This window comes from Hydra viridissima, unplaced genomic scaffold (assembly GCF_058129835.1).
Source record: "Hydra viridissima isolate aposymbiotic clone 2 unplaced genomic scaffold, HvirCarnegie_v1 scaffold_16, whole genome shotgun sequence".
Taxonomy (NCBI): Eukaryota; Metazoa; Cnidaria; class Hydrozoa; order Anthoathecata; family Hydridae; genus Hydra; species Hydra viridissima.
Genome location: NW_028324315.1, coordinates 8834051 through 8858684, shown reverse-complemented (window position 1 = coordinate 8858684; position 24634 = coordinate 8834051). Strand labels below are relative to the sequence as shown.

General features: G+C 32.0%; 2 protein-coding genes and 1 pseudogene across 9 annotated transcripts; 2 read left to right on the top strand and 1 right to left on the bottom strand.

Moving 5' to 3' along the window:
* The first annotated feature begins 8667 nt into the window (after positions 1-8667).
* LOC149877957 (uncharacterized) lies at positions 8668-9450 on the top strand. The gene has a single exon (XM_090073566.1). It carries the CDS (start codon positions 8668-8670, stop codon positions 9448-9450), a length of 783 nt encoding a protein of 260 aa, XP_089929692.1.
* Positions 9451-13462: 4012 nt separating this feature from the next.
* Positions 13463-15305, top strand: LOC149877956 (uncharacterized; annotated as a pseudogene). The gene is made up of 3 exons (XR_016447947.1): positions 13463-13556; positions 13727-14473; positions 14800-15305. The product of XR_016447947.1 is annotated as an uncharacterized LOC149877956 (transcript).
* Positions 15306-20698: 5393 nt separating this feature from the next.
* Positions 20699-23054, bottom strand: LOC149877955 (uncharacterized). 7 transcript variants are annotated; one of them, XM_090074247.1, is made up of 6 exons: positions 22595-23053; positions 22157-22321; positions 21757-22005; positions 21522-21599; positions 20991-21292; positions 20699-20864 (listed from the first exon to the last, which is right to left on the bottom strand). In XM_090074247.1, the coding sequence occupies exons 1-6, from the start codon at positions 22668-22670 to the stop codon at positions 20844-20846; spliced, it is 891 nt and encodes a 296-aa protein (XP_089930373.1). In that variant the 5' UTR covers positions 22671-23053; the 3' UTR covers positions 20699-20843. The 7 variants fall into 7 exon arrangements, 6 of the variants coding, with proteins under 6 accessions (XP_089930373.1, XP_089930374.1, XP_089930375.1 ...); XM_090074248.1 differs by having other exon boundaries at positions 21522-21563; XM_090074249.1 differs by having other exon boundaries at positions 21823-22005; positions 22595-23052.
* Positions 23055-24634: the final 1580 nt, after the last annotated feature.

The following is a 24634-nucleotide window of genomic DNA, read 5'->3' as shown; positions in this document are numbered from 1 at the left end:
GATCTTTGATTTTCTTTTCCATTCGTGAATATTCAGTCTCACCACTCCATACAAGTCGGTAAAGCTTGTCTCTCTCTCCATCACTGTACTCTTTTGGAATATTAAAATCTCCGTTTTCAGTGACGTAAACAGATTCGCGAAACACACCTGTTTTTCCAAATGCAAGAAGCTCAAGATGTCTTTTTTTATTTATGTCAGTCTCTTTGATACTACATTCTAGAAAAAATGGAAAAAACTGTATCATTTTATTCTTCTTTTAACAGATTTAGATCCTTTTTCGGTCTACCCACAGGTCGATCTTCCTTCACGTCTTTAATCAATATGTTTTTATCAATCAAGTTGTTTTCAATCGCAAGCATCATGAGAGACATTTTATTGTTTGACGTTTTGGAAATTCCGTTTTCTTTCAGTAATTTTTTCAAATCCTTTTTCGTATATCTCATTTTTTATTTAAAAAAAAATATTATTTTGAAAACATTTCAATAAACAACATTCATTCTGCTTCCATCTGATTTAAGTCTGAGCAATTTATCGGAAATGAGAACGGCAAAGGCTTGAGTGTTTGCAGGAACGTTTGCATTGAATGTCGCTTTTATTTGTACATCTATCACTGAAGTTTTTAACCTCTCAGCTTGCTTGCTTACGTCAAAAACAAAAAGAGGACAAATGTATCTATAATTCATAGCAGATATATTGGGTTGAGCTATAATTTCGTTTGTTCCATAAAGTCTATTGTCAAACTTAGAAGCATCTCTATAAGCTCTTGAGTATTTGTTGTTATTAAAGTCTAAATTGTAATCCACAGCGGGATACCTTTCACTGTTTAAAGTGACATATATGTTCTTCAAGTCGCAGTGATTAAAGACTGCAGGATTCTCTGTTTGACTTCCAGATTTATTGGTTTGAAATCCGACAACAACATACCTAGGCCTTTCACTAGCAGATCTTGCGCTTAGCCTCCAACTAAAGTTGTTGGATACAGGAACAGCGATGGTGTCGCATTGTCTAGATCTGAACGAAAATGGAACATCTACTTTTGATTCAATGATTTTGTAAAGATTGTTGCTAGCTGCCACAGAGGGTGTGACATGAGGCATAAACAAAGATAATTTAGTTAGATCTACTTTTCCTGCAGCTGTTGCTTCTGTTCTAAAAATAACATCACTATCGCTTTTTCTCACAAGAGCAAGTGTATGCTTAAATCCATAGAGCACTTTATCGTAATCGTCGCAAAATCCAAAAATGTGTTTTAAAGGGATGCAAAACGAAAACGTTCCTTTTTCTTCAGTTTGCTTGATGATGTAGTCTTGTCTAGCTTTAAATCCAGAGTTGTTGACAAGATCTGCTAAAGCTGTTGTGTCTCTTTGCCACAGCTGATTCATTCCTTCAGACACTGGGAACTCTACTGGATATTTAAGGTATCCAATCATGGTGGTAGCTTGTCCAGGTTCGTAAACGGTCTCCACCTCTTGATTCGACAACTGATAAGAAATCTGACTGAACATAAACATGATACCGTTGTTAACAAGAGTAACGACATCTGCATCAGCGTAGGAAGTTCCATCCGCTTTTAAAAGTCTTCCTTCAACCAAAAGGTATGCCTCAGATGGAAGCGTGAACAAATCTTGCTGCTCAATATTGATTCTTATTTCTCCATCCACGTTTAGATTCTTATTCACTGGCTCGTATTCGTGAAACTCGAATCTCTCAATTTCTTCATCCACAATAATCTCTTCTGTAAAATTTAAAACATCGGAATTTGCCATTTTTTATACATCAAAGAAAAAAAATTTTTACATCCTCATGCAATCAAAAGCCCATTTCCTCTTTTTACCAAGTCTTGTATTCTAATCGCGTTGTTCTTCGACAATCCTGATCCAAACATAGAATATTCATCTATAACTGGTGGTGCTGCTACCGCTGCTTTGTTAACAATGCTTGAAATAATTTCCTTGCTTTTAAGACTGAGATCATTCTTTGCAGCTGGCTTTGGAGTTCCAGTCTTGGCATACAATTTCTCAATGGTTTTTTTACCTTTATCAATAGCAACATCTTTAGCAGTGGAAATGGCTGTTGAAGCTAGCTCTTTCCCTGCAGATTTAGTAGCCATGATGGCTTCTCTCCCCAGTTCAGTTTTTGCAATTTTATTAGCCAAAGTAGATGCTGCTCTTGAAGCGCTTGAAGATGCTGCTCTTCTCAAGAAATTCTTAAGCGTGTCCATGATTCCACTTCCACCCACAATATGCTTCTTAACATATCTATTTCTATAAACGATCATTTTTTATTTCCAAAGATTTTTTTTTATTTCATATCGATATACGCCATGATAGCCTTGTACTCGTCTTTATTAATCCTATTCTGTCTCAACAGCTCATCGCAAATGGAAACAGCTACATTTCTTGACCCTTTATTTCCAGCATGCCATGCAGCGATGCTCAATTCAAGCTTTTCCACAAGAGCATTTGGATCGCTCGGAAGAATAATCACGCCATTACCTTTTTTGACTTTGGTTTCACTTTTAAATTTTTCCCAAATAGGCTTTATAATCGTGCCGTATTTTTCAGCTCTCGAAGCTCTTGGTTTGTTTGGATTTACATCAGACTCTATTGCTCGAGTTTTAATAAGTATATCTTCATAATTTTCAAGGTCGTCATCAGTGTACTTGGTTTTATCAGGCTTGGATCTTGAGATCAGCTCCCAAAGTCCTATTGTTCCATTATACTTTTCTCCATCAATAATGACATCGTTTTCATCGATGGTTACTTCTTCTTTACCGATATACAATTTTCCACCTTCTGCATGAATTCCAAAAACTCTATCGCATAATTCTTTTTTCGATGCATATTTAGCCATGTAGTAACTCGCAATACCTCCTAAATTCATTCTTTTAATTGACGACGGCTCGCTTTCTGGATAAGTCAAAGCCAGTGGAGTGTTTTCAACCTCTTTGTATGCGATGCTCTTTAGTTCGTTTTGCATCTTTTCATTGCTTTCAATTAGAGGCTTGTAAAGCTTGCTCAAATCAGTCTGAAGATTAGCATCATAAATATTTTCATTCAAACTATCTTGATAGATTCTTTTTCTTCTTTCAACAAGTTCTTTCACAATTTCATCCCTCTTGTTAGGGTCTAGTATTTTAAAAAAGGACATTTTTTAAAATACAAGAAAAAAAAACGTAAAACACAAACTTATCTGTGTTTTTTTAAATTAGTTTTTTTTAGATTCTTTGAATCCGTGGAAATCTACGATTTTTTAAACAAATTGTTAAACGCTTTTATCGCATCTTCTCTTCCTTTTTGGATCAACGACTCTTTGGTTATCTCGTCAATGTTGATTTTTGTTTTAGTTCTTATTTCTTTCATCAGACTCTTAAACTTTTGAAGCTCGTCTAAAATCAATTCATACTCTGAATCGCTCACAATGTTGTCTACTAATGCCTTTGAAATGTGACTGTTGATGGTGTTCAATTTCGACTCGGCCAACACTTTAATCTTTTCATGCTTCTCCGCTTTTAGTGCTAGTTTTTTGTTGACTTGTCCTCCTACAATGGATAAAAACCCCATTCCAATAGCCACACCTTCACACGCAATCGCAATAGGAGCAGCAGCGATGGTGCTCAAAGTTCCAATTCCAACAACTCCAAGTGCAACGCCACCTGCTTGCAACGTAGAGTCTACAAAAGAAATGATTCTGAAAGCGCGATGATACTTTTTGCTGAGATGCACTCTCTTTTTCCTCTCGTTGTCCATCTCTTTTTGGACTTCGCTTATTTTTTGAAGACGGTAAATATGCCCTCCATCATCTGCAGGAGCTGTTGGAAGACCTGGATAAAGTTTAGATTTAGCATCGTAATTGTATTCCATTTTTATTACAAAAAAAAATATTTTTTTTTCACTCATTTATGAAAATGACAAAGCCTAAACTTTCCCCTTTTTTAATAATGACGTCTTTATCGCTTCTGTTATAAATTTCCATGATCGCATTATCCACCGACTCTGAAAAAATTAAAAAGTTACTGAAATAATTCAGCTTTAAATTGTGTGCATGTCTCAAATTCAATAAAGCTAATCCGCTTTTAAGTTTTATTCCAAACACAAATTCAATCACCTTCTTGGATAAACGGTTCAACGTGATTTCTTTTTGAGCAAATACTTCATACTTACTTCCCACTTTTACAGGAGGATGCTTCAAATACTTGTCGAAAAAAAGATATGATTTATGACGAGCCTTTCGGTCGTTAATAAATAATTTTTTATGCACATGATTCTCCATTTTTATTATCACAAAAAAATTAATTTTTAATACACCATTTTATTCTTTGTATGTGAGGAATAAAATGATTATTGTTTTTAAGCAGCATAAGCACACACTCTATATTCATCCTTTTGAAAACCTTCAATCAACGTTTCAGTCTTTAATCTATTTATTCCATCCTCATCTGTAGTTCTGAGTCGTCTAATAATTATTTCACGTGGTCCAACAATATATTCTCTCTCATCATCATCATCATCATCATCTCCATTGTAAATGGTGAAGTTGTTTGCTCTCGTTTCATTACGCATATCTTGTAAAAATTCATTATATATATAATCATCATATTCATTTTGTTCTTCAACACTCATCGAATTGTAATCTAAAACTACAGGGTCATCCAACATAGACTCATCATCATCTTCAGCGTCAACAAATATAAGTCTGTTTGCACTCGCTTCAATATTATTGTTAGGTCTATCCTCTGGATCATCATCTTCAGGGTCAACCAACATATACCAATTGCTAGGTCTATCCTCAGCAACAAAACTATCATCGTCTTCGCTTTTATAGAGATCTTCTAAAAATTCATTATCTGACATACTCATTGTTATTTTTTATATGAAAAGAAATTTATTTAACTCATTTTCAATTTTTTTTCTTTTATCTGTACATTAGACTCATGGAAATCACTAGTGATTTTTTAAGCGTAATAATAGGCTTGTCCTAGAAGAAGGTAAAAGCTTCCGGATTGACCAACTTGAGCATCACCAGAGTTGAGCGTGACAACGAGTCTTCTTCCAGCTGCAACAGTAGGCATAGAATCTGCTTCTCCAAAATTTCTGTAAAAAGAGATGGTGGTGGTGGAACCGATGGAGGATGTGGATTGATACAAAAGTCCAGTCGATTTGTTGTTGAAGGAAGTTAAATTTGAGCCGTTCCATGAGGACAAATAAAAATCTTCCAGTCCAGAAGAGGAAAAGATGCATGTGCTGTCACCGTCATATCCTGGAAAATACGTGTAATTGTTGGTGTTGTACGGTGTCCAAGGAGTGAGAACAGCGCCGTTACCTGGTGGTAAATTCCCATCGTACATTCTGACTCTAGATTCCCACCAGTTTCCAGAGGCGCCAATGATGTGCATCCTGATGTATTTCAACGACACACCATTTCCTTTTCCGTTGGTGTTCATCAAAACGTATTCACTGCCATAAGTGGTATTCAAATATCGAAACGTCCTGCAGTACAGCTTGTAAAGAGGGATGGTCGCAGGAATGGAAGCAAGTGTGGAAATGAACGGTTGAATCCAGTACGTGATGGCTGTAGCATTTTTGTTGACCAGTTGAATGGAGACGTCGTTTCTGAAAGGCATGTCCAATGTGAAATATCCTCCCAAGGAAGTGGTGTTAAACATGTTGCATCCCTGTAAAGAGTTGGCGTAAAAGGCTCCTCCCAATGGTGAGAAAAGCAAATCGGTAGCAAGTCCTGTTTGATCCACTCCAACTCCTTCCGTGGTTTCTGCATAATTTCCTACATTGATTTCTCCGTCAGTAAAGATTCGAATAAAAACTTGACCGGGAATATTAGTGCCAGAGGTGCTGTATAAAGCCAGCCACAATCTTCTCAGTACTCCAGATTTTCCAGAAAACGTAAACACTGGCGAAGTGGTTAATGCTGCAACTGTCTGAGACTTGAATCCTAAACTGGTAAAACTAGATCCTGGAACGACACTGGTCAAACTCGATTTTTGTAACAACAAGTCTACATAATTCTTTGTTGCTCCATCTTGCGCGTTGACTGGATCAGTCACATTAATTAATTTGTGTGAGTTCAAATCCAAATCTGCATTTCCAACAGTCGTTCCACTTGAAGCATGCGTGTCCACATAATTTTTCGTAGCCGAATCCGAAGCTGATGTGGGTTCTGCTAAATTAGTTAGTTTATGAGCTGTCATGTTAATGTCAGTGTATGAAATAGTGTTGTAAGAGACTTTGGTGTCTACATACCCTTTTGTCGCTGCGTCTTTTAAAGCGGTAGGATCGCTCACATTGATCAACTTGTGAGAGTTCATGTCGATGATCCCTGTGATGGTGCTGGATCCGTCTGTTTTAACACACTGGCTCGAACTCACATCAACGTAATTTTTTGTGGCAGCGTCATGCAAATTAGTTGGCTCATTCAAATTGATGGCTTTGTGAAAATTCAAATCCAAGTCTGCAGTTCCAATCGATGATCCTCCTCCTGACGCATGCGTATCTACATAATTCTTCGTAGCTGCATCGTGTGCGTTAGTCGGTTCACCCAAATTGATGATTTTATGAGAGTTGTAATCCAAATCTGCAGTGATGGTGCTGTTTCCATCTGTTCTGACATAGAGATCACCTGTTATAGTTGTTGCTGAATAAGGATCATAAAAATACCTCCCTAATTCAGTTCTTCCAAATTTGTCAATCATTTTTTAATGATGGAAAAAATTTTTTCACCAAAGTGTGTTAACAACGCTTTGAAAGTCATCTCCTTCCTGTAATTTTTTCAAGACGTAAAGACACAAGTGTCCACAATAAGACGTATCACCAAATTGAACCCTTTCACTGTTGTAAAAGACAGGACTTTTCAAATAATGAACTAGCTCGACAAGAGGTGGCTGGGCATAAGAGTCAAAACTGTATTTCTTATCACCGTCTTTATACCAACACACCCAATGAAACCCATCTGTGCTAGAATCCCCCGTGTTAACAATTCCACATTCTTTTTTTCTTGGCTTTTTAGGTAATTCATCCCTCACAAAAACACCTCTAAAGTTTTTAATTTTGAGCTTTTTCACAGCATCTATTAATTGAAAGTTGGTGAGAGGTTTGTTCGGTAGTACAATTCCTTCAACGTTGATCATTTTTTTTAAAATTCAGAAAAATTTTAAAAAATCGTAGATTTTTCATGGATTCAAAGAATCTAAAAAATTCACTTGTGAAATTCCATGGATTCAAGGAATCTAAAAAAGGTTTTTACATTTCATCATCCTGCTCTATTTCATCTTCTTTCACCTCTAAATTCATGTCTTCACACATCATGATGCTATGAGGTAAAGATGCATTTTTTACGATGACGGCTTCGACCAGTTTAACTTGAATAGACACAATCGAAGGACCAATATACACCCCCTCAATTCTAAGTCCTCCAATAGCATAACATCGTTGGTTGATAAAATCGTGTCCAGAAGATCTAACCAAATTTTTATTACCACGTTCTCCTTTGACTCCATTTTTTATATCAAGATCTGTTTTCTTTCTATGAAATACAGAAGTAATGAGTATTTCATCTTTCACATTTTTAGTAAACGTCTTTGCATAAAAGACTGGTGTAGATTCAACATTATCAGCTTTATATTTTAAAATACTCAATTCTTCTGAATTAATTTGCTTTTTTCTTCCTCCTTTTTTAAGTTTGGCTGACAATTTATCTACTTCACCTCTAATGAACAAAGTAATCTTTTCCATTGTGCTAATAAACTTTGCTTCTTGTTCTGTCTTTCCTTTTTTAGCATCAAAGCAAACAAAGGACATGGAATACCCAGTCAATTTTTGTGTTGCTGGATCTTTATTCTCACACACACCATACGAAAATAAGATGGGAGATCGTAATACAAGAGGACCATCTCCACTTGGATAAGAATATTTTACTGGCACTTTTTGATAGACTACTGGTTTGGTTGCTGCGTAAATTTCTCCAACTGATAATTTACTCTCATCAAAATTTTCAATTGTAATAAAACTCATTTCTTTTATATAGAAAAGAAAATTATTTAACTCGTTTTTTGGAATAATGAAAATCTACGATTTTTTAGATCCATCCATTTCAGGTTCTCCGGTGCTTTTTTTTAACAGATACACCTAGACCGAATTTAGCTTTGGCTTTGATGATGGGAGTGATCAGTTTTCTTTCGTTTATCTCTTTTTGAGTGGGGTTTGGAATGGAGTTCATTTCTTCAAGCATCATTTGATCTGCTACATTTCTGCTTTTAACATCGTTTAAATATTTGTAAGCTAAATCGTGGTGGTATGCTGCATTGTCTACTCTATCCACCGGTTTGCTCCACTCTTGATACATGTCTGTGGATGTGAGTCTTTTGTCTAAATTGGTTCCAGGTCCTGCAAAATTCATTCCTGGAATGTGCATTTCTCCTGGAAATTTTGCCCATGGAAGCTTTATTTTTTTTGAAAAATTGTTGATCGACTCCACCAAGTCTCCTCCATTGACTTCATTCGCAGAAACAAACTTGCATTTGCCTCTTCCGCAGACGGTACAAGTTCCTTTAAGCATATTTCTATTGCTCTTGCTTATAGAATGGTACAAGTTGTTCGTTTCTGTTATTCTTTTGCATTTGACACAATACATTTTTTATATTCAACATAATAAAAAATGGAAGTGATTGATTTGTCATGGAATGTAAATAAAAACAAAAGGAAAAATAACAAGCTTTTACCTAGAAGTATACGTGGAATCATTATTGGGAAATCAGGATGTGGAAAAACAACGTTGCTACTCAATTTACTTTTAAGACCTGGGTGGTTAGACTATAATCATTTGCAAGTGTTTGGAAAATCTCTTTTTCAACCGGAATATAAAATACTCAAAAACTCGTTCGAGAAGAAATTGCCAAAGGAAGTTATTCTTGATTTGTTTAACATTCAAAGCAAAATTGAGGAATTAAACGTAAGCCCTGAATGCGTTATTAATGAAATTTCAAAAAAATGGGATAACACAGAGGATATGGAATGCCAATTTTTCGAAACGGCTGACGATGTGCCTAATCCTGAAGATCTTGATTCATCCAAAAACAATTTAATGATCTTTGACGATTTGCAATTGACCAAACAAAACAAATGTGAAAAATATTACATCCGAGGAAGACATTCTAACGTTGACTGCTTTTACCTCGCTCAAAACTATTTTATGCTGCCTAGACAAACCATTCGAGAAAATGCTAATTTCATTTGCTTGTTTCCTCAAGACTTTAAAAACATAAACCACATTTATCAAGATCATGTATCCAGCGATATGGAAAAAGAAGAGTTTAAAAAGTTTTGTAAATATTGCTGGTCTCAACCTCACGGATTTGCCGTCATTGATTTATCCTCTAAAAAGGATTGTGGAAAATATCGAAGCGGATTTGACAATTTTTATTTTCCCAACTCTATATAAAAAGATGAGCGGATTTTATCTCCTTGCAAAAGCAAAAAAAGAAACTCCAACCATAAGAAACAGCGTCATCCAAACCGAGTTTGACAACCCCATTGAATTTGAACCTAATAAAAAGTATGAAATGGCCCTTGTCGGCTTTGACACTATTCACAGCTATACCAACATCAATTCGACAAATAATGTTTTCAGATACAGTCCTAACGCTGGTTCAAACAGCTACACCATTTACATCGAAGAAGGAGCGTATGAAATTAACGAGATTAATGATTATCTTCAGAAGGAAATGGAAAAACAACTTGGAAACTTGTATAGAAAGGATGGTGTTGTTATCGGTGCAAACCTAATGACTTTAAGATCTACTCTGAAATTTGGAAAACCTGGAGCTACAACAAAATATTGGGTGGATTTCAACGTGAACAACAGTTTAGCTCCTGTTCTTGGATTTAATAAAGCAGAATATACCTATGTAGAGAAAAAAGAAGATCCAGCTAATCCAGATAAAGTCACAAGTTATATTGACTATTACGAGTCTGAAGCACTTTCGAGAATAGACGATGTGACCATCATCAGAATCACAAACGATGCGATCGGAGCATCTTATGATAACGGAAAAAGAACATCTGACATTTACTCTTTTCATCCTGACACTCCTCCAGGCTACAAAATTAGCGAAAAACCTTTCCACTTGATATACTTGCCTATCATGGTGGGTAGAATTTCAAGAATGGAAACAAGAATTTTAGATCAAAACGGTAATTTGATCGACTTTAGAGGTGAAGACATTATCCTCCGATTTCACGTGAGAGAAAGAATAACCTCTGTGCTTCAAGATCTTTTTACGAGCAGCGCTGTTCAACGATAATTTTTTTTCTTTTATTTAAAAAATGAGTTACCAAAAAGTAAAATTAAACATTTCACAAAGTCAATCTGATAAAATTAAAAAAGCGATTCAAGACAAGACTGATGTCAATATAAGACTATCTCATCAAGACTTGAACGGTGAACATATTCTCGCTATCACTCATGCGCAATTGAAAAAAATTACAAAAGCGTATGAAGCTGGTAAAGGTGTTACACTCAAACTGAGCAAAAGACAACTTGCACACAACTCAACCATTGAAGGTGGATTCATCGGTGCTCTTCTACCGTTACTAGGTATGTTAGGTAGCACACTTGCAACAAGAGTAGTTCCTGCTCTCGCCACTGGATTGTTAGCAGGAGTAGGCTCTTCTGCTGGCTCTGCTATGGTTGATAAAATTGCAGGAAGAGGAATCGTTTACTTGAAAAAGAATGGAAGTGGAATGAAAATGACTGCTGCAGGATCAGGAGTCTTTTTAAGACCTTGGGTGAAACCTACTATGGGTGAAGGACTTTTTGTTAAAAATGGAAATGGTTATCAATCTATTGGATCTGGATTATTGCTCGGACCGAACTCACCCTTTAATAGCATTCCCTTTTTAGGTGCTATTCTATGAAAAATGTAAATTTTATATATAAAGATATATAAAATTATTCTTTACTTGTATCTAAATTTGCTTTCGCATTACCAACAATTTCTCCATTATAATGCCGATAAATTCTTTTTACCGAGAAAGCATTCGATAACCCTTTAACCTTTGTTTTTCTCATTTCAATACGATTATGTGTATCAAAAGAATTTTTTAAGAGTATTAAAATTTCTTCTAATGGTATTGTTTTAATCATTTCTATAAACGATATTTTAACACACTTTGGAAGCTTTCGAACGTTTTTTTCGAATTTAATATATTGACTAGATTTATCAGTAGAACATTTCACCTCTTCACCACTAAGCATATTAATAAGATCATCTTTATATATCGCATTCATTTTATATAAAAAGAATTTTATTTAAGTCATTTTTAAAAAATTTTTTTTCACTATAGTTTACTGTAGAATAGAAAATACGATGACGAATTAAAAGAATGAACTATCTCTCATTAAAAAATGAGCATTGTCTTATTAAACACAAAAATTATGGACAAGTTTGACAAGGATAATCTTGACGATATAGCACACTTGAAATCCATATCTCTTCTTTTGGAAAACAAACACGACCTGTCAGATGAAGCTATTAAGCATCTGTTGGAGGCTAAAGAAGAATTGGATAAACGCAAGACCGAGAAAATAACGTTTATCGCTAAGACAAATCACCTCATCCAGCGATACCAAGACATTTTACAAACACAGCTTTCGTTTGAAGATCGTGCTAAATTTGACGAGGAAAAAAACCAGCTTCAACGTCAATATTTTACCATCGCGGAAGAAACGCTTTCTCAACGACAGTGGAACGATATTAAAATCACTCAGACACTTGTCTCACGCACCAAATGCAAGTTTTGCATCAACAACGATCCCAGCCAGTTTGAGATGGACGACAGCAATAAAAAATTCTGTCTCGTGTGTTCAGGTCAGCAAGAAATGTTAGAAACAACTGTTCCCAATAAAGACTACGACCGATCCAATTCGGTGAACAAATACACTTACTCACGCATCATTCACTTTCAAGAGTGCATCAAACAATATCAAGGCAAACAAAACTGTAAGATTCCTGAAGAAGTCTTTGAAAAATTAGAGAAAAAATTCAAGGCGTTAAACTTATTAGTTCATTCTGAAAATACGCATGTGAAATATTCTCGCATTACCAAAGAACACATTTTAATCTTTTTAAAACAACTCAATTATACAAACCATTATGAAAATGCCAACTATATCTATTACGTGCTTGTCGGTAAGCGAGACGATATAGAATACCTCGAAGAACAGCTCATCAAAGATTTCAAGGATTTGTCTTTCTTATACGATCTGGTGTACGGAAAAGACAAACCGAAAGAATTAAAAAGAAAAAGTTTTATGAATGTCCAGTACATTTTGTTTCAACTGCTCCAAAATAGAGGTCATCCTTGTCGTGCAGAAGATTTTTCAGTTTTAAAAACCATTGATAAGAAAAGATTTTACGACGACATTTGCTCCCATCTGTTTGCAAAACTCGGATGGAATTTTACCCCGACCTTTTAATTATAAAACCGTGCTTTACATTTATGGACTATGATCAACTCTTTGGTCTAGAACACGAGGACACAAAAAAGGTAAGTCAACAAAAATGATTGCAGAAATTAAAAAATTAAAAAATTAAAAACACGACGCCATCTTGAATTCATTAACTATAGCAAATCACTATATTATAAAAATACTAATGCGGTATTTTTATGAATCACAATGTGACAGAATACACAATTCATGATTGCAGAAAATCAGGATGCAGAATTATAAAAATGTCAATGCGTCAGAACCCGATATGTCATTTTTTCTATAGAAAATGGAAATGCGCCAGAATCGGCAAGTCTTAGTAGTAATAATTAGTTTTTTTTGACAATTAATTTACAAATTTTACATACTTGGTTTGAAATTCGAGCACATGTTTGACCATAACGATGATATTTGAAATGATTATTGAATGTATTAATGGACCACAAAACTGGTCACGTGCTTGTCATTACGTTAAGTATAAATTCAATGCGTCCAATCTTTTGTTGTAAAATAAAATAAAAATCTATAGATTCTTAAGAGTTTCAAATCAATCAATAACAGAATAATGAGTTTATCAAGGTTGTTGGCTGGTAGGAAGCGTGACAGTCCTGTATGGAAATTCTTCGTTTACGATGAAAAAACTGACAAATCCACGTGTCTAGTACAGGACATAAATAATGAGGGCGCGTGTGGAGCATTTCTTGCCGGAAAAAATTCCAGTAACTTAGTAGCGCACATTCAGAGAATACATAAAGAGACACACAAATGTTACACGGATGAAAAGAAAAAACGAAATGCAGAAAAAATGTTTTTGAAACGTAAAATTGATGAAATCAATTCTACATCTTCCCGAAATAGTGGAAAGACAAAAACCCAGAAAATAAGAGAGAGCTTTGAACACCGAATCACCGCGTGGCCAACGGACTCAAGTGAATATCAAGTGCGTCAGGATAGCGTGATTGAAATGATTGTTAATACCAGCATTCCGATGGTATTGCTAGATCAGCCGTCGTTTCGAAAGATGATAAAAACGCTTGACCCAAAATTTAAATTGCCAGGTAATAATTAACACAACTAAATTTTTAAATTATTGTTTTAGATTCATTCAATGCTAAACATTTTTTAAATGTTTACCTGTAATTATAGTATCATTAATGTAACACTATAGTAACTAACTACACAAACTGATGAGCATTAAATTTTAACTGATTTAAATTTTATATTGCAGGGTCTGCAACACTGAACAAGCGGATAAACGAGCGTTTTCTTCGACAATCTGCACAACTGAAAGACTTGATAAATCGTACACCCAAAGTAACAATTTGTCTTGATGGTTGGACGAAGAAGGGTCTCACAGCATCGTTCCTTGGAATATCTGCTTGTTTCTATGACACCACCATTGATAAAACACGACATGCTTTCCTAAATTTGATGGAACTCCAACATCCCCACACGCGTGAGATGCTTGCCGAATGTTTAAAGAAATGTCTTGACCAGTGGGGTATTAGAGAAAATCAAGTTATGTTGATTGTTTCAGACAACGGGTCGAATATGGTTAAAGCCATCAGGCTCTTACAGGAAGTGCATGCAGCTAAGAAATCTGACGAATCTGAATCTTATGAGTTTGAATCTGACGAGTCTGAACATGAAACTGATGAGGAAGAGATCCAGTCTCAGTCAGAACAAACTGATTTATTCCTACCAGATCATATTCCATATCGTCGAATGCCCTGTATGGCTCACACACTCCAGCTTCTCATAAAACCAGTTTATGAACATTATAGTGCAACCATCTTAGAAACGAGACAAGTTGTATCAAGAATTAGGAAATCAAGTGTGGCAATTGAGAAACTTATTGACAAGTGTGGGAAGTCTGTGATAACTGACTGCACCTCAAGATGGAACAGTACATATCAGATGATTGACCGGCTGTTGAAAATAAAGACATCGGTGAATGAAGTTCTTACAGAAATTGGTACATATTATTTTATTATTTATGTTATTAGTGTATATAAATTGTTTTCGGAAATTTATTAAATCTACAAAATTGTGTCTTACCTTATTTAAACTAAAAAAACGAAAATGTTAATAAATTGTAAGTTCATTAGTCATTATCATTAAAAAACAAGACAGGGTATATAGTCTTTAAATTAGGTTTACTAAAAACACGGAAAGACTTTACCCTGCCTTTTAAATCGCATCACAACAGAATGGAAAAATGAGACGTACATCAATGGCAATTATTAGTTATTACAATTGTTATTAGTAAACTTTAATTACAGATAGTTTACTTAAATTTAGGAATCGACACATTCAAAGCAAGTGAATGGGTTCGTCTTCAAAACATTTCTTCACTTTCGGAACCATTTGCAGTACAAACAGATATACTTCAGACCGATGCCCAGTCTCTTTCACAGGTTCTACCATCTATACTCAATTTGGAATGCCATTTACAAGAATATCCTACCAACAAGTCTTTGACAGCGAATCTTCTTGGAGATCTACGTCAACGGTTTCAATCAATTCTGCAGCCGGACTCAGATACGTTTAATCCTCTTCCGTCTGCTGCATGTTTGTTAGATCCAACCGTTGCTGTCTTTATCCTCACACCGGAAATGGACACCTTGCTCCATGCAGCAAAGATGTATATAATAAAAGTTTGTGGAGTAGAACAAGAATTACAAGCTGCTGCTGAGTCAAATGGATCTGAATGTGAATTTGCTGCCATAAAGCGCTTTAAGTTCTTGTCAAATAAAATCTTTACAAAAGAAGGAAAAATTTATAACCAAGACAATCTCACTGTTGCAAGTCAGCTGTCAAGGTATTTGGTTGACATAAGCGGTGATGAAGCGCTGCAAAGTAACGGCCTGCTCTTTTGGAAACAAAACAAAAGCAAGTATAGCAAGATTGCAATTTTGGCTGAAGATTTACTGTCCGCCCCAGCATCACAGGCGTTTGTAGAAAGGATTTTTTCACTTTGTGGAATTTTAACTGTTGGTCGCCGCAATCGAATGAAAAAATCATTAGAGATGAGAGTTTTTATGAAACTGAACAAAAACTTGTAATTATAATTCAACCAGATATTTTCTTTCAATTTCAAAAAAAAAAATCTTATAACTAAATTGAATCATTGAATGACTATTTTATGACTATTTGTATGGTTATTTAGATGTTTATTATTAAATTAAAAAATTTTTAAATTTTCTTTTTGAAACTTATGTATTACATTATTTCTTAAAACAATGATAGGGGAGACCGGGGCTAGTTGTCAGCAGGGGTAAGTTGACGAATTGCGTTTATCTGCAGAGTCTTTTATCAAAAAGTATCAGAAATCTCAGGGAACTTTCCTAATTGACCATTTCATCTTGGGTCCTATGAATAAAACTACTATAAATATTCCAGTCACAATTGATTTACTATTATCAGTCAGGTTTTTTTAGTAGTTGTCGTTTTTCAGGATCTTTAGGCAGTTTATTGAAAGGTATTTGGGGTTTAATGGAAAAATTTTCACAGGGGAAGCTGGAAAACAAAAATATCTTTATAAAATCAATTTTTTTAAAATTATTATTTGTAACAATATTAAAAAAATTTATTTTTACAAAAAAAAATTTTTTTAATTTATTTTTTACAAAAAAAATTTTTTAGTGGATTTTGCTACCAGGAACAAAGGAGGGGTGTTGTTTTGGCTTCATATTCGAACTACTAACTGCTTCTAGCTCATAGAAATATTAAAAATTTTTTATAAATTTTTACTCACTAATACGTTTGTAATCTTTATTATAGTTTGCGCCAACTTACCACGGGGTGGGGTAAGTTTTTTTTTTTTTTAAGGCCCCGGAAAGAGCCATAAGGTTTTTATTTTTTTTTTTTTTTTGAATGCAACAAGTACAAGTTACCCAAATTCATACACTTCAAGACTACACTTTAATTTTTTCAAAAAAATGTGTCGTTAGGACTACTAATTGCTGTGAAATTTGATAGAAGTAAAATATGAACTGATTTAGAAACTGAAATAAGAATTAAAATGATTGAAATCATAAAAACTGAACTGAAATTTCATCAGAACTGATTCAAAAGAAGTAAAATTAAAATTAGAAATTAAATCAATGCTTCAAGAACTAAGTAAAATTGGAAATTGAAATTATATTTAGAACTTAAATATCACTGCAATATTCAAGTTAAAGTAAAAACACCAAAATAAAAACAAAAGAATAAAAAATTGCTCACTTTTTTTTTTTTTTTTTTTTTTTTAACAGTTTGGAATTTTATGTTTTTTTCCTGGGGCCAATGCTATAAACATAAAAAACGAAGTTTTTTCCGTAAAACACGAAGTTTTTACCGTAAAAAGCGAAGAAAAAAAAAGTCCATTGCTATAAACATTCAAAAAACTCCGTTTTTAAGATAAAAACTTCGCTATTAAATCCAATGCTATAAACGAACAAGGGAATCGCCTTTTCAGATAAAAAATGCGTTTTTTCGAAAAAAAACTTCAGATAGATTTTTGATCTCAATTTTAGATATTTTCTTCGTGATTTTTGGCGGCCATTGTTGGAACAACGTTAGCGCTTCAAAATCATTGAACATTCTTTGTTTGTGTTTTTATGCAGATATTTTATAGATAAAGCTTAAAAGGATTTTGGTAACTTCATAATAAACTAATTACTTAAAATCTGCATTTAATCGATTATTCAGTTCCTTGTTGTGCTTCGTTAACAATGCATGCATGAATTTAAAATTCCATACTTATTTATGAAGGTTTTCGATAGTAATTCTGGTTAAACAAATTTTTCATAGTGTTTGACTAAAGAAAAGTATAAAGAGTTGATAAATATGCCATATAATACACAAATACACAACAAAATAATACACAAATACACAACAAAATAAAATGCTGTTTAAAGAACTTAAAATGTTACTAGCAATAAAGATCAGAGAAAACAAAGCGGTTCTTCTTGGGAAGCTTAGTATGTTTTAATTAGCAAACTATTTAAATAAAAATATGTATTGCTACATTATATTTTATATATATATATATATATATATATATATATATATATATATATATATATATATATATATATATTTACAAATGTTATAGTATAAGTATGTAATATATAGTATATATTAACATAATATAAGTATGTAATCAATCAATCATATTTCTAAATAAAGATTTTACATTCGAGTTTATATACAAATAGTTATAAACTAATGTAAAGTAAGCTACTAACAGTGCTAATGATATATAACAAGGGTAATAATAATGGCAATTTAATCATTCTATTCAAAAACAGCAGAGATATATTACAGTATATAAAATTAACAGTGATAACATGATGTAATGTATAGTATATATCAATTTTATATATATCTAAATATATATATATATATGTAAATATATATATATACTTCCAATAGTTTTATTAACTTAATACACTAACATTGAAAATAGCTTCTCCTACACTGTATAATACGATAAATTGTGTTGGTAAAGATTCCATGACAGTCTCTGAGAACATGAAAAAAAACATTTCTGCCAATAAAATGAAGAAATGCTTAGTATAATGTTGCAAATTGCTTAGTATAATGTTGCAAATCATCTTTAAGCCTAGTTTCTAAAAAATCTAATACAGCTCTTGGGACTCGATACTGCTCTCGAAAAACGTTGTCAGAAACATCTTCGTTAAAAAAGCGACCATTAAACTAAAATGATATTGAAAAACAAAACAAAAATATAATTTCTGCGCCTATTTAGTTTGATTTCTGATTTTGTTCGATAAAAAATCATTATATATATATATATATATATATATATATATATATATATATATATATATATATATATATATATATATATATATATATATATATATATATATATATATATATATATATATATATATATATATATATAGTAATTTTAAGTAATGTTTTAAACACCAACCTCTCGAGGCAATCGGTGGCGAAGCTAATTTTCTGCAACTTCGAAATCTAAGTCTTCGCCCGAAAAAATTAAATTCATGTTCCTACTTTAATTTTACACAGCTTTTTTAAACACCAAACACTAGAATGTAAAAATATTCATAAAAGTAGAATAGACAGCACAGCATACTTAATGACTAATAAAATTCATTAATTAGGCCTAATAAATAAAAATTACAATAAAAATTACTATTATATAACTACTATGTATTACGGATAAAAAAGTTCGTGAATTTTAGTGACGCATACGTTTTATGCTTTATAGCAATGGCCGAAAAAAATACAAACAGCGATAAATTCTTCGAGATTACGAACTTTTTTTCGTACGTGAAAAATTGCGTTTTTACGAAAGATTTTTTTTCTCGAAAAAAACTTCGAATTGTTTATAGCATTGGCCCCTGTATTAGATTTTTTAGAAACTAGGCTTAAAGATGATTTGCAACATTATACTAAGCGAAATAAAAGCATTTCAGTACGTTTCCAGATAATGGTATTTCTTCATTTTATTGGCACAAATGTTTTTTTTCATGTTCTCAGAGACTGTCATGGAATCTCTACCAACACAATTTATCGTATTATACACAGTGTAGGAGAAGCTATTTTCAATGTTAGTGTATTAAGTTAATAAAACTATTGAAAGTTTTACGTTGTCATATAAAGTTGCTTATTATTTTTATTTTAGTGTGAAAATTAAAAACTAAGTTTAGTAAAGAGAAAAATTGTTATCTTATAAGATTAGATTCGACAAGAGATCATAAAATGGCCGAATGATTGCTCCACTCTTCCACAAAAGTTTATGGAAATCGGAGGTTTTCCGTGCGTATGTGGTGTTCTGGATGGGTCTCATATACTCCTTTCTAACCCTCCTCAAGCAGATGAAGATTCTCTAATCAATCGCCATCATGTCCATAGCATAAATGCAATGGCAGTATGTGGACCCGACACGTCCATATTTTATGCATCGACCAACAGTCCAGGAAGGTGGCATGATGCACATGTAAGCCTGTCACTAAGTTATATTTTACAATTGTTAGTTCACTAATGCTGGGTATTCAACTAGTACGTGACATTCTTCGGTATGTTCATATTGAACATACTATTTGAACTATTATGATTGCTAATTAAAATGTAACTTAGACTAACTAATATAATGTATTATAATGTAACTTACAGTAAATTTAAATATTGTGATTTTACTACTATTAGGTTCTAAGAAATTGTAACCTATGGAACAAGTTTGAAATTGGAGAGCTTCCATTTAATGGAGCTGTAATTTTGGCTGACTCTGCGTACCCATGTCGAGAATGGTTAATTCCACCTTTTCCTGGTGATCCAGACGGAGCTCAAAAACGTTTCAACAAAGCACAGAGAAAAACTAGAAACATAATTGAGCGATGTTTTGGCATTGTCAAAAACAGGTTTTATGCTTTGAAAACTGGAATTCGTTTGCATAAGGTCGAAGATGCCTCTAAGCTTATCATGTGTGGATTTGTTATCCATAACTTTTGTATTCAACATGAAGACAACGGTAATGACTTTGAAGAACGCGAAGAAGAACAAGCTGATGAAAATCTAGCTCAAGAAAATCAGAATGATGGAGCTTTGAATAGACGATTACAGCTACTTAACTACTTTACTTAAAAGTATTGTTTAAAAATTCATATACAATTTGCTCTAGAGCATAGGATCTATCAAAATAGTTTTGACATGGATCATAGATTTGTGCCTAAATTAGTTGAATTAAAATTGGAAAAAAATTCACACAATGACTTTTTAATAAATGCAAGAAATTTTTATAAAATATTAGACCATAAAAATATATGTTTATATCTGTTTTTATATAGTATGTGTATTTTGTTTTTTTATAGAACACGCTTAAAAAAAAATTAGGAGATTTGTTAGCTTTTGTTGTTAGGAGCAATTCTTATTAAGAGTATTTTAAAAAGGTAAAAAATGCTTAATAGCATAAAATTAAGATATGATCGTATTAATATTAAACTAGATTACAAAATAAATTTAAAATATGAAAGATATTGTTTTGTTTAAATTTTAAAATCAACCACTAGCCAATGCAATACCTTATATATAGTTATATATAGTTGTGATGCTTGTATCTATTTCACATCGCAACAGCATTGGTCTTAATGTTTGTGTGAAGTTTTACAGAACTTATTACTGTAAGGTAATGGTGATAAAAAAAATGAAATAACAAGAACAATTTCAGGTTGAAGTTATATTTTTATTGTTACTAAAAAATGTAATTGGTCATGGCTTTACAGTTAAATACCTTCAAGGTGAATGTTTAAATATAGTTATACAACATTTTTCGAAATTTAACATAAAATTATGATGTAGCTCTTCTCTTAATGCTCAAGAATTTCCTCCTAAAACAAAAAAAATTTGTTAATGATAAAGTTATACTAAATACAAGCTACAAGTTATACTAAATACAAAAAATTTGTTAATGATAAAGTCATACTAAATATTATTACAAATTAATTTTAAAATACCGTTTCTGTATTTACAAAATGTTGCTGGTTTGAAGGTTGCAATTTCTCATTCATTAGCTTTGTTGCTGTTGTGTAACATATTGTTAAAGCCTTTTCTTTTCGAATTTGCTGTTGTCTGAGAGCAACGTCCAATTTCAGAAGTTTTACTCTTAATTCTTGTTCTTTTTTTAATCTTTCTTTTTCTAACCGTAAAACACTTACTTTCAATTTTTTAAAACTTCCATCTACCAGGAGACTTTCTCTAGCTTGTTTTCTTTTTAATTTTTTTAATGCCCCCCTTGATGGTTTATTTTGAATTGAATCTAAAATTTAATTCTAGGAGTCAAAACAAGATCAGTTAACTAAAATAATAAGAAAGGTGGTTTAGATTCCTTTAAAAATAAGAAGTTTTTAATGGTTTTGGAAATACTAGTTGTGTAAAAATTAAGCACAAATTGATGTTGTCTGTTATATAATTATAAGTCTAAAACCTACAATTAACTAAATTAAACAACTGAGATTTAAAAAAAATTAATTTATAAATTGCATTACCTTGAAGTATCTGACAACTGTCACTAACAAGAGTGGTATTGTCTAAATTAGGGGAGGACATACAATCAAATCTTGCATCTAATATAAACAATCAATTAACTCTATAAACTATAGAAATAGAAATATATATATATATATATATATATATATATGTATTTTATAAAATACATATATATATATATATATATATGTATTTTATAACACAACTAGTCTTAACCAACAAAGAAAAATATACCAGACATAGACGAAATAAAAGAAGCTGTATCAGAAGATTGTTTCAAAGTAAAGTCTACTTCTTTACTTGATGAAGAAAGGGTGGCAGTGGGAGTGGAAAGTTGGTTGGGAGTGGATGACAATGCATCATCTGTTGTACAAAAAGAGATATTAAAATCAGGAACATCGATTCCAGATACATTTATTGACTTCCTGTCAATAATGTCTAAAACAACATTATCTAATTCTGTTAGTTGTCTCCCTGCAGCACCTTAAAAAAAAAAAATTATATATATATTTGTATATATAATATATATATACAAAAATATTTAATTATATATATATATATATATATATATATATATATACATATACACACACACAGACATATATAAATATATATATATATAACAAAACTATACCTGTTTTTAGACTCTTAGCAAAATTTTGCATTGTAGCTCTTCGCAAATAATCCCACTCTCTACTACGTAGCTGGTTGATATCTTCAATTTTTGCCCCTAAACTATTTAAATGTGACATTATGTCTTCCCAAATTCTATTTCTATGCCTCATAGTAATAGATGGACCTAAAAGTAGATGAAATAAATAATCAATATATAGTATAATATAGTCTTATATAGTAAAATACTAAATATTCTATAATAATATATTATTTTATAATAGGAATCATACCTAAAAAAGCTTACCTATATATATATATATATATATATATATATATATATATATATATATATATATATATATATATATATATATATATATATATATATATATATATTTATATAATATAATGCAATTATACATATTTTTATTTAAATAGTTTGCTAATTAAAACATACCAAGCTTCCCAAGAAGAACCTCTTTGTTTTCTCTAATCTTTATTGCTAGTATCATTTTAAGTTCTTTAGACAGCATTTTATTTTGTTGTGTATTTGTGTATTATTTTGTTGTGTATTTGTGTATTATATGGCATATTTGTTGACTATTTATACTTTTCTTTAGTCAAACATTATGAAAAATTTGTTTAACCAAAATTACTATCGAAAACCTACATAAATAGGAAATGGAATGTTAAATACGTTTTAACGAACCACAACAAGGAACTGAATAATCGATTAAATGCATATTTTAAGTAATTAGTTTATTATGGAGTTACTAAAATCCTTTTCAGTTTTATCTATAAAATATCTACATAAAAACACAAACAAAGAATGTTCAATGATTTTGAAGCGCTAACGTTGTTCCAGCAATGGCCGCCAAAAATCACGAAGAAAATATCTAAAATTGAGATCAAAAATCTATCTGAAGTTTTTTTTCGAAAAAACGCATTTTTTATCTGAAAAGGCGATTCCCTAGTTCGTTTATAGCATTGGATTTAAAAACGAAGTTTTTATCTTAAAAACGGAATTTTTTGAATGTTTATAGCAATGGACTTTTTTTTTCTTCGCTTTTTACGGTAAAAACTTCGTGTTTTACGGAAAAAACTTCGTTTTTTATGTTTATAGCATTGGCCCCAGGTTATATAATTTTTGCCGTTTTTTTAGCTTTCGACGTCACTGTGCGTCGTTTGCCAGACAAAAAAACAACCTCTAAAAAATAAAAAAAAAAAAATCAAATTAAATAATGTTGAGTTTTTTTTAACCGTTGAGAGAAAATTTAATCATAAGCCATTTTTTTATATTTATTATATCTCAATTTACGTTTTTAATTACTTTTAGCTTGAAATGATTTAAACTATAAAAAATCTCAAATGAGACGGGTTCATCAAATTAAAACCTTTTTGATAGAAACTCAAAAAGAGGCTGTCTTTTAAACTCAAAAAGAGGCTGTCTTTTTAACAGAATCTTTTTCAAAAGAATTTTTTTCTGTTCAAAAAGCAGCCCCTCTTTCTGTGAAAAAGCAAATGATGAAGAGCAGACCTTGTTTTTTTTAATAAGAAAAAATGAAAGTAAAAATAATTGTTAACCTTTGCTTTCTTCATATATTTTCTTGCCAAATCAAAAAATCAATGAGCTAAAAAATGTAATGTATCTATTTGGTTAAAAACAAGTCGATTGATGGTTGTTAAAGACTAAGTTTCTGCTTCTGTGGTAAAAATCAAAAATGATCAAAAATGATCAAAAATGATCAAAAAAGATCAATATACTTTTGCGAAGAAACGTTGTTTATATAGAAAATAGTTTGATCAATGGCGAACGGATGATACCCGAGCATTTCGCTTATTTCTTTTAGTTTTTCCTCGTCATTTCTTTTAATATTTCTCTTTATATAAACAAATCCATCTTGATGTTAAAAAGGATTAGTTAGCACTTGAAAATTTGTATTAGAGAAATAACAATCGAGTTACGGTTTTCAAATTCGTATATTTTTTGTTCGATTTTGAAAGCCGTCAGTTTAGTGACGTTTCTTAATTTAAACAAAGTTGAAATCCGTTAAACTTTGAAAAAAGTTAATTACACGATGTCGAAATCCATTCAACTTCGAAAAAAAATTAATAAAACGGTTATGAAAGCCGTAAAAAGTTGTAGCTTTAAATTTTAATCGACATTGAAAACCTGTAAAAGTTGTTAAAACTTAAATAAAATGTTTGGAGCAGCAAAAAGTTGTAAATCAAATTTTTAAGGTTATGAAAACCGTATAAATTTGTTTACAATTTATTCAACGAATTTAAAAACCTTATAACTTTGTGTATGTTATTTATTATGATTTAAACATCGTAAAACACCAAACAAAAATGCCAAAGAGCCGTCGCTCACTGGTTTGGCAGTACTTCCTGAAGGAATACAGGGGAGAAAAGGCATATGGTGTGTTCAATATCTGCGAAAAGGATCTAAAAATGAATTCTGGGTCATTTTGAGAAAACGATTCCGAGACGCAGA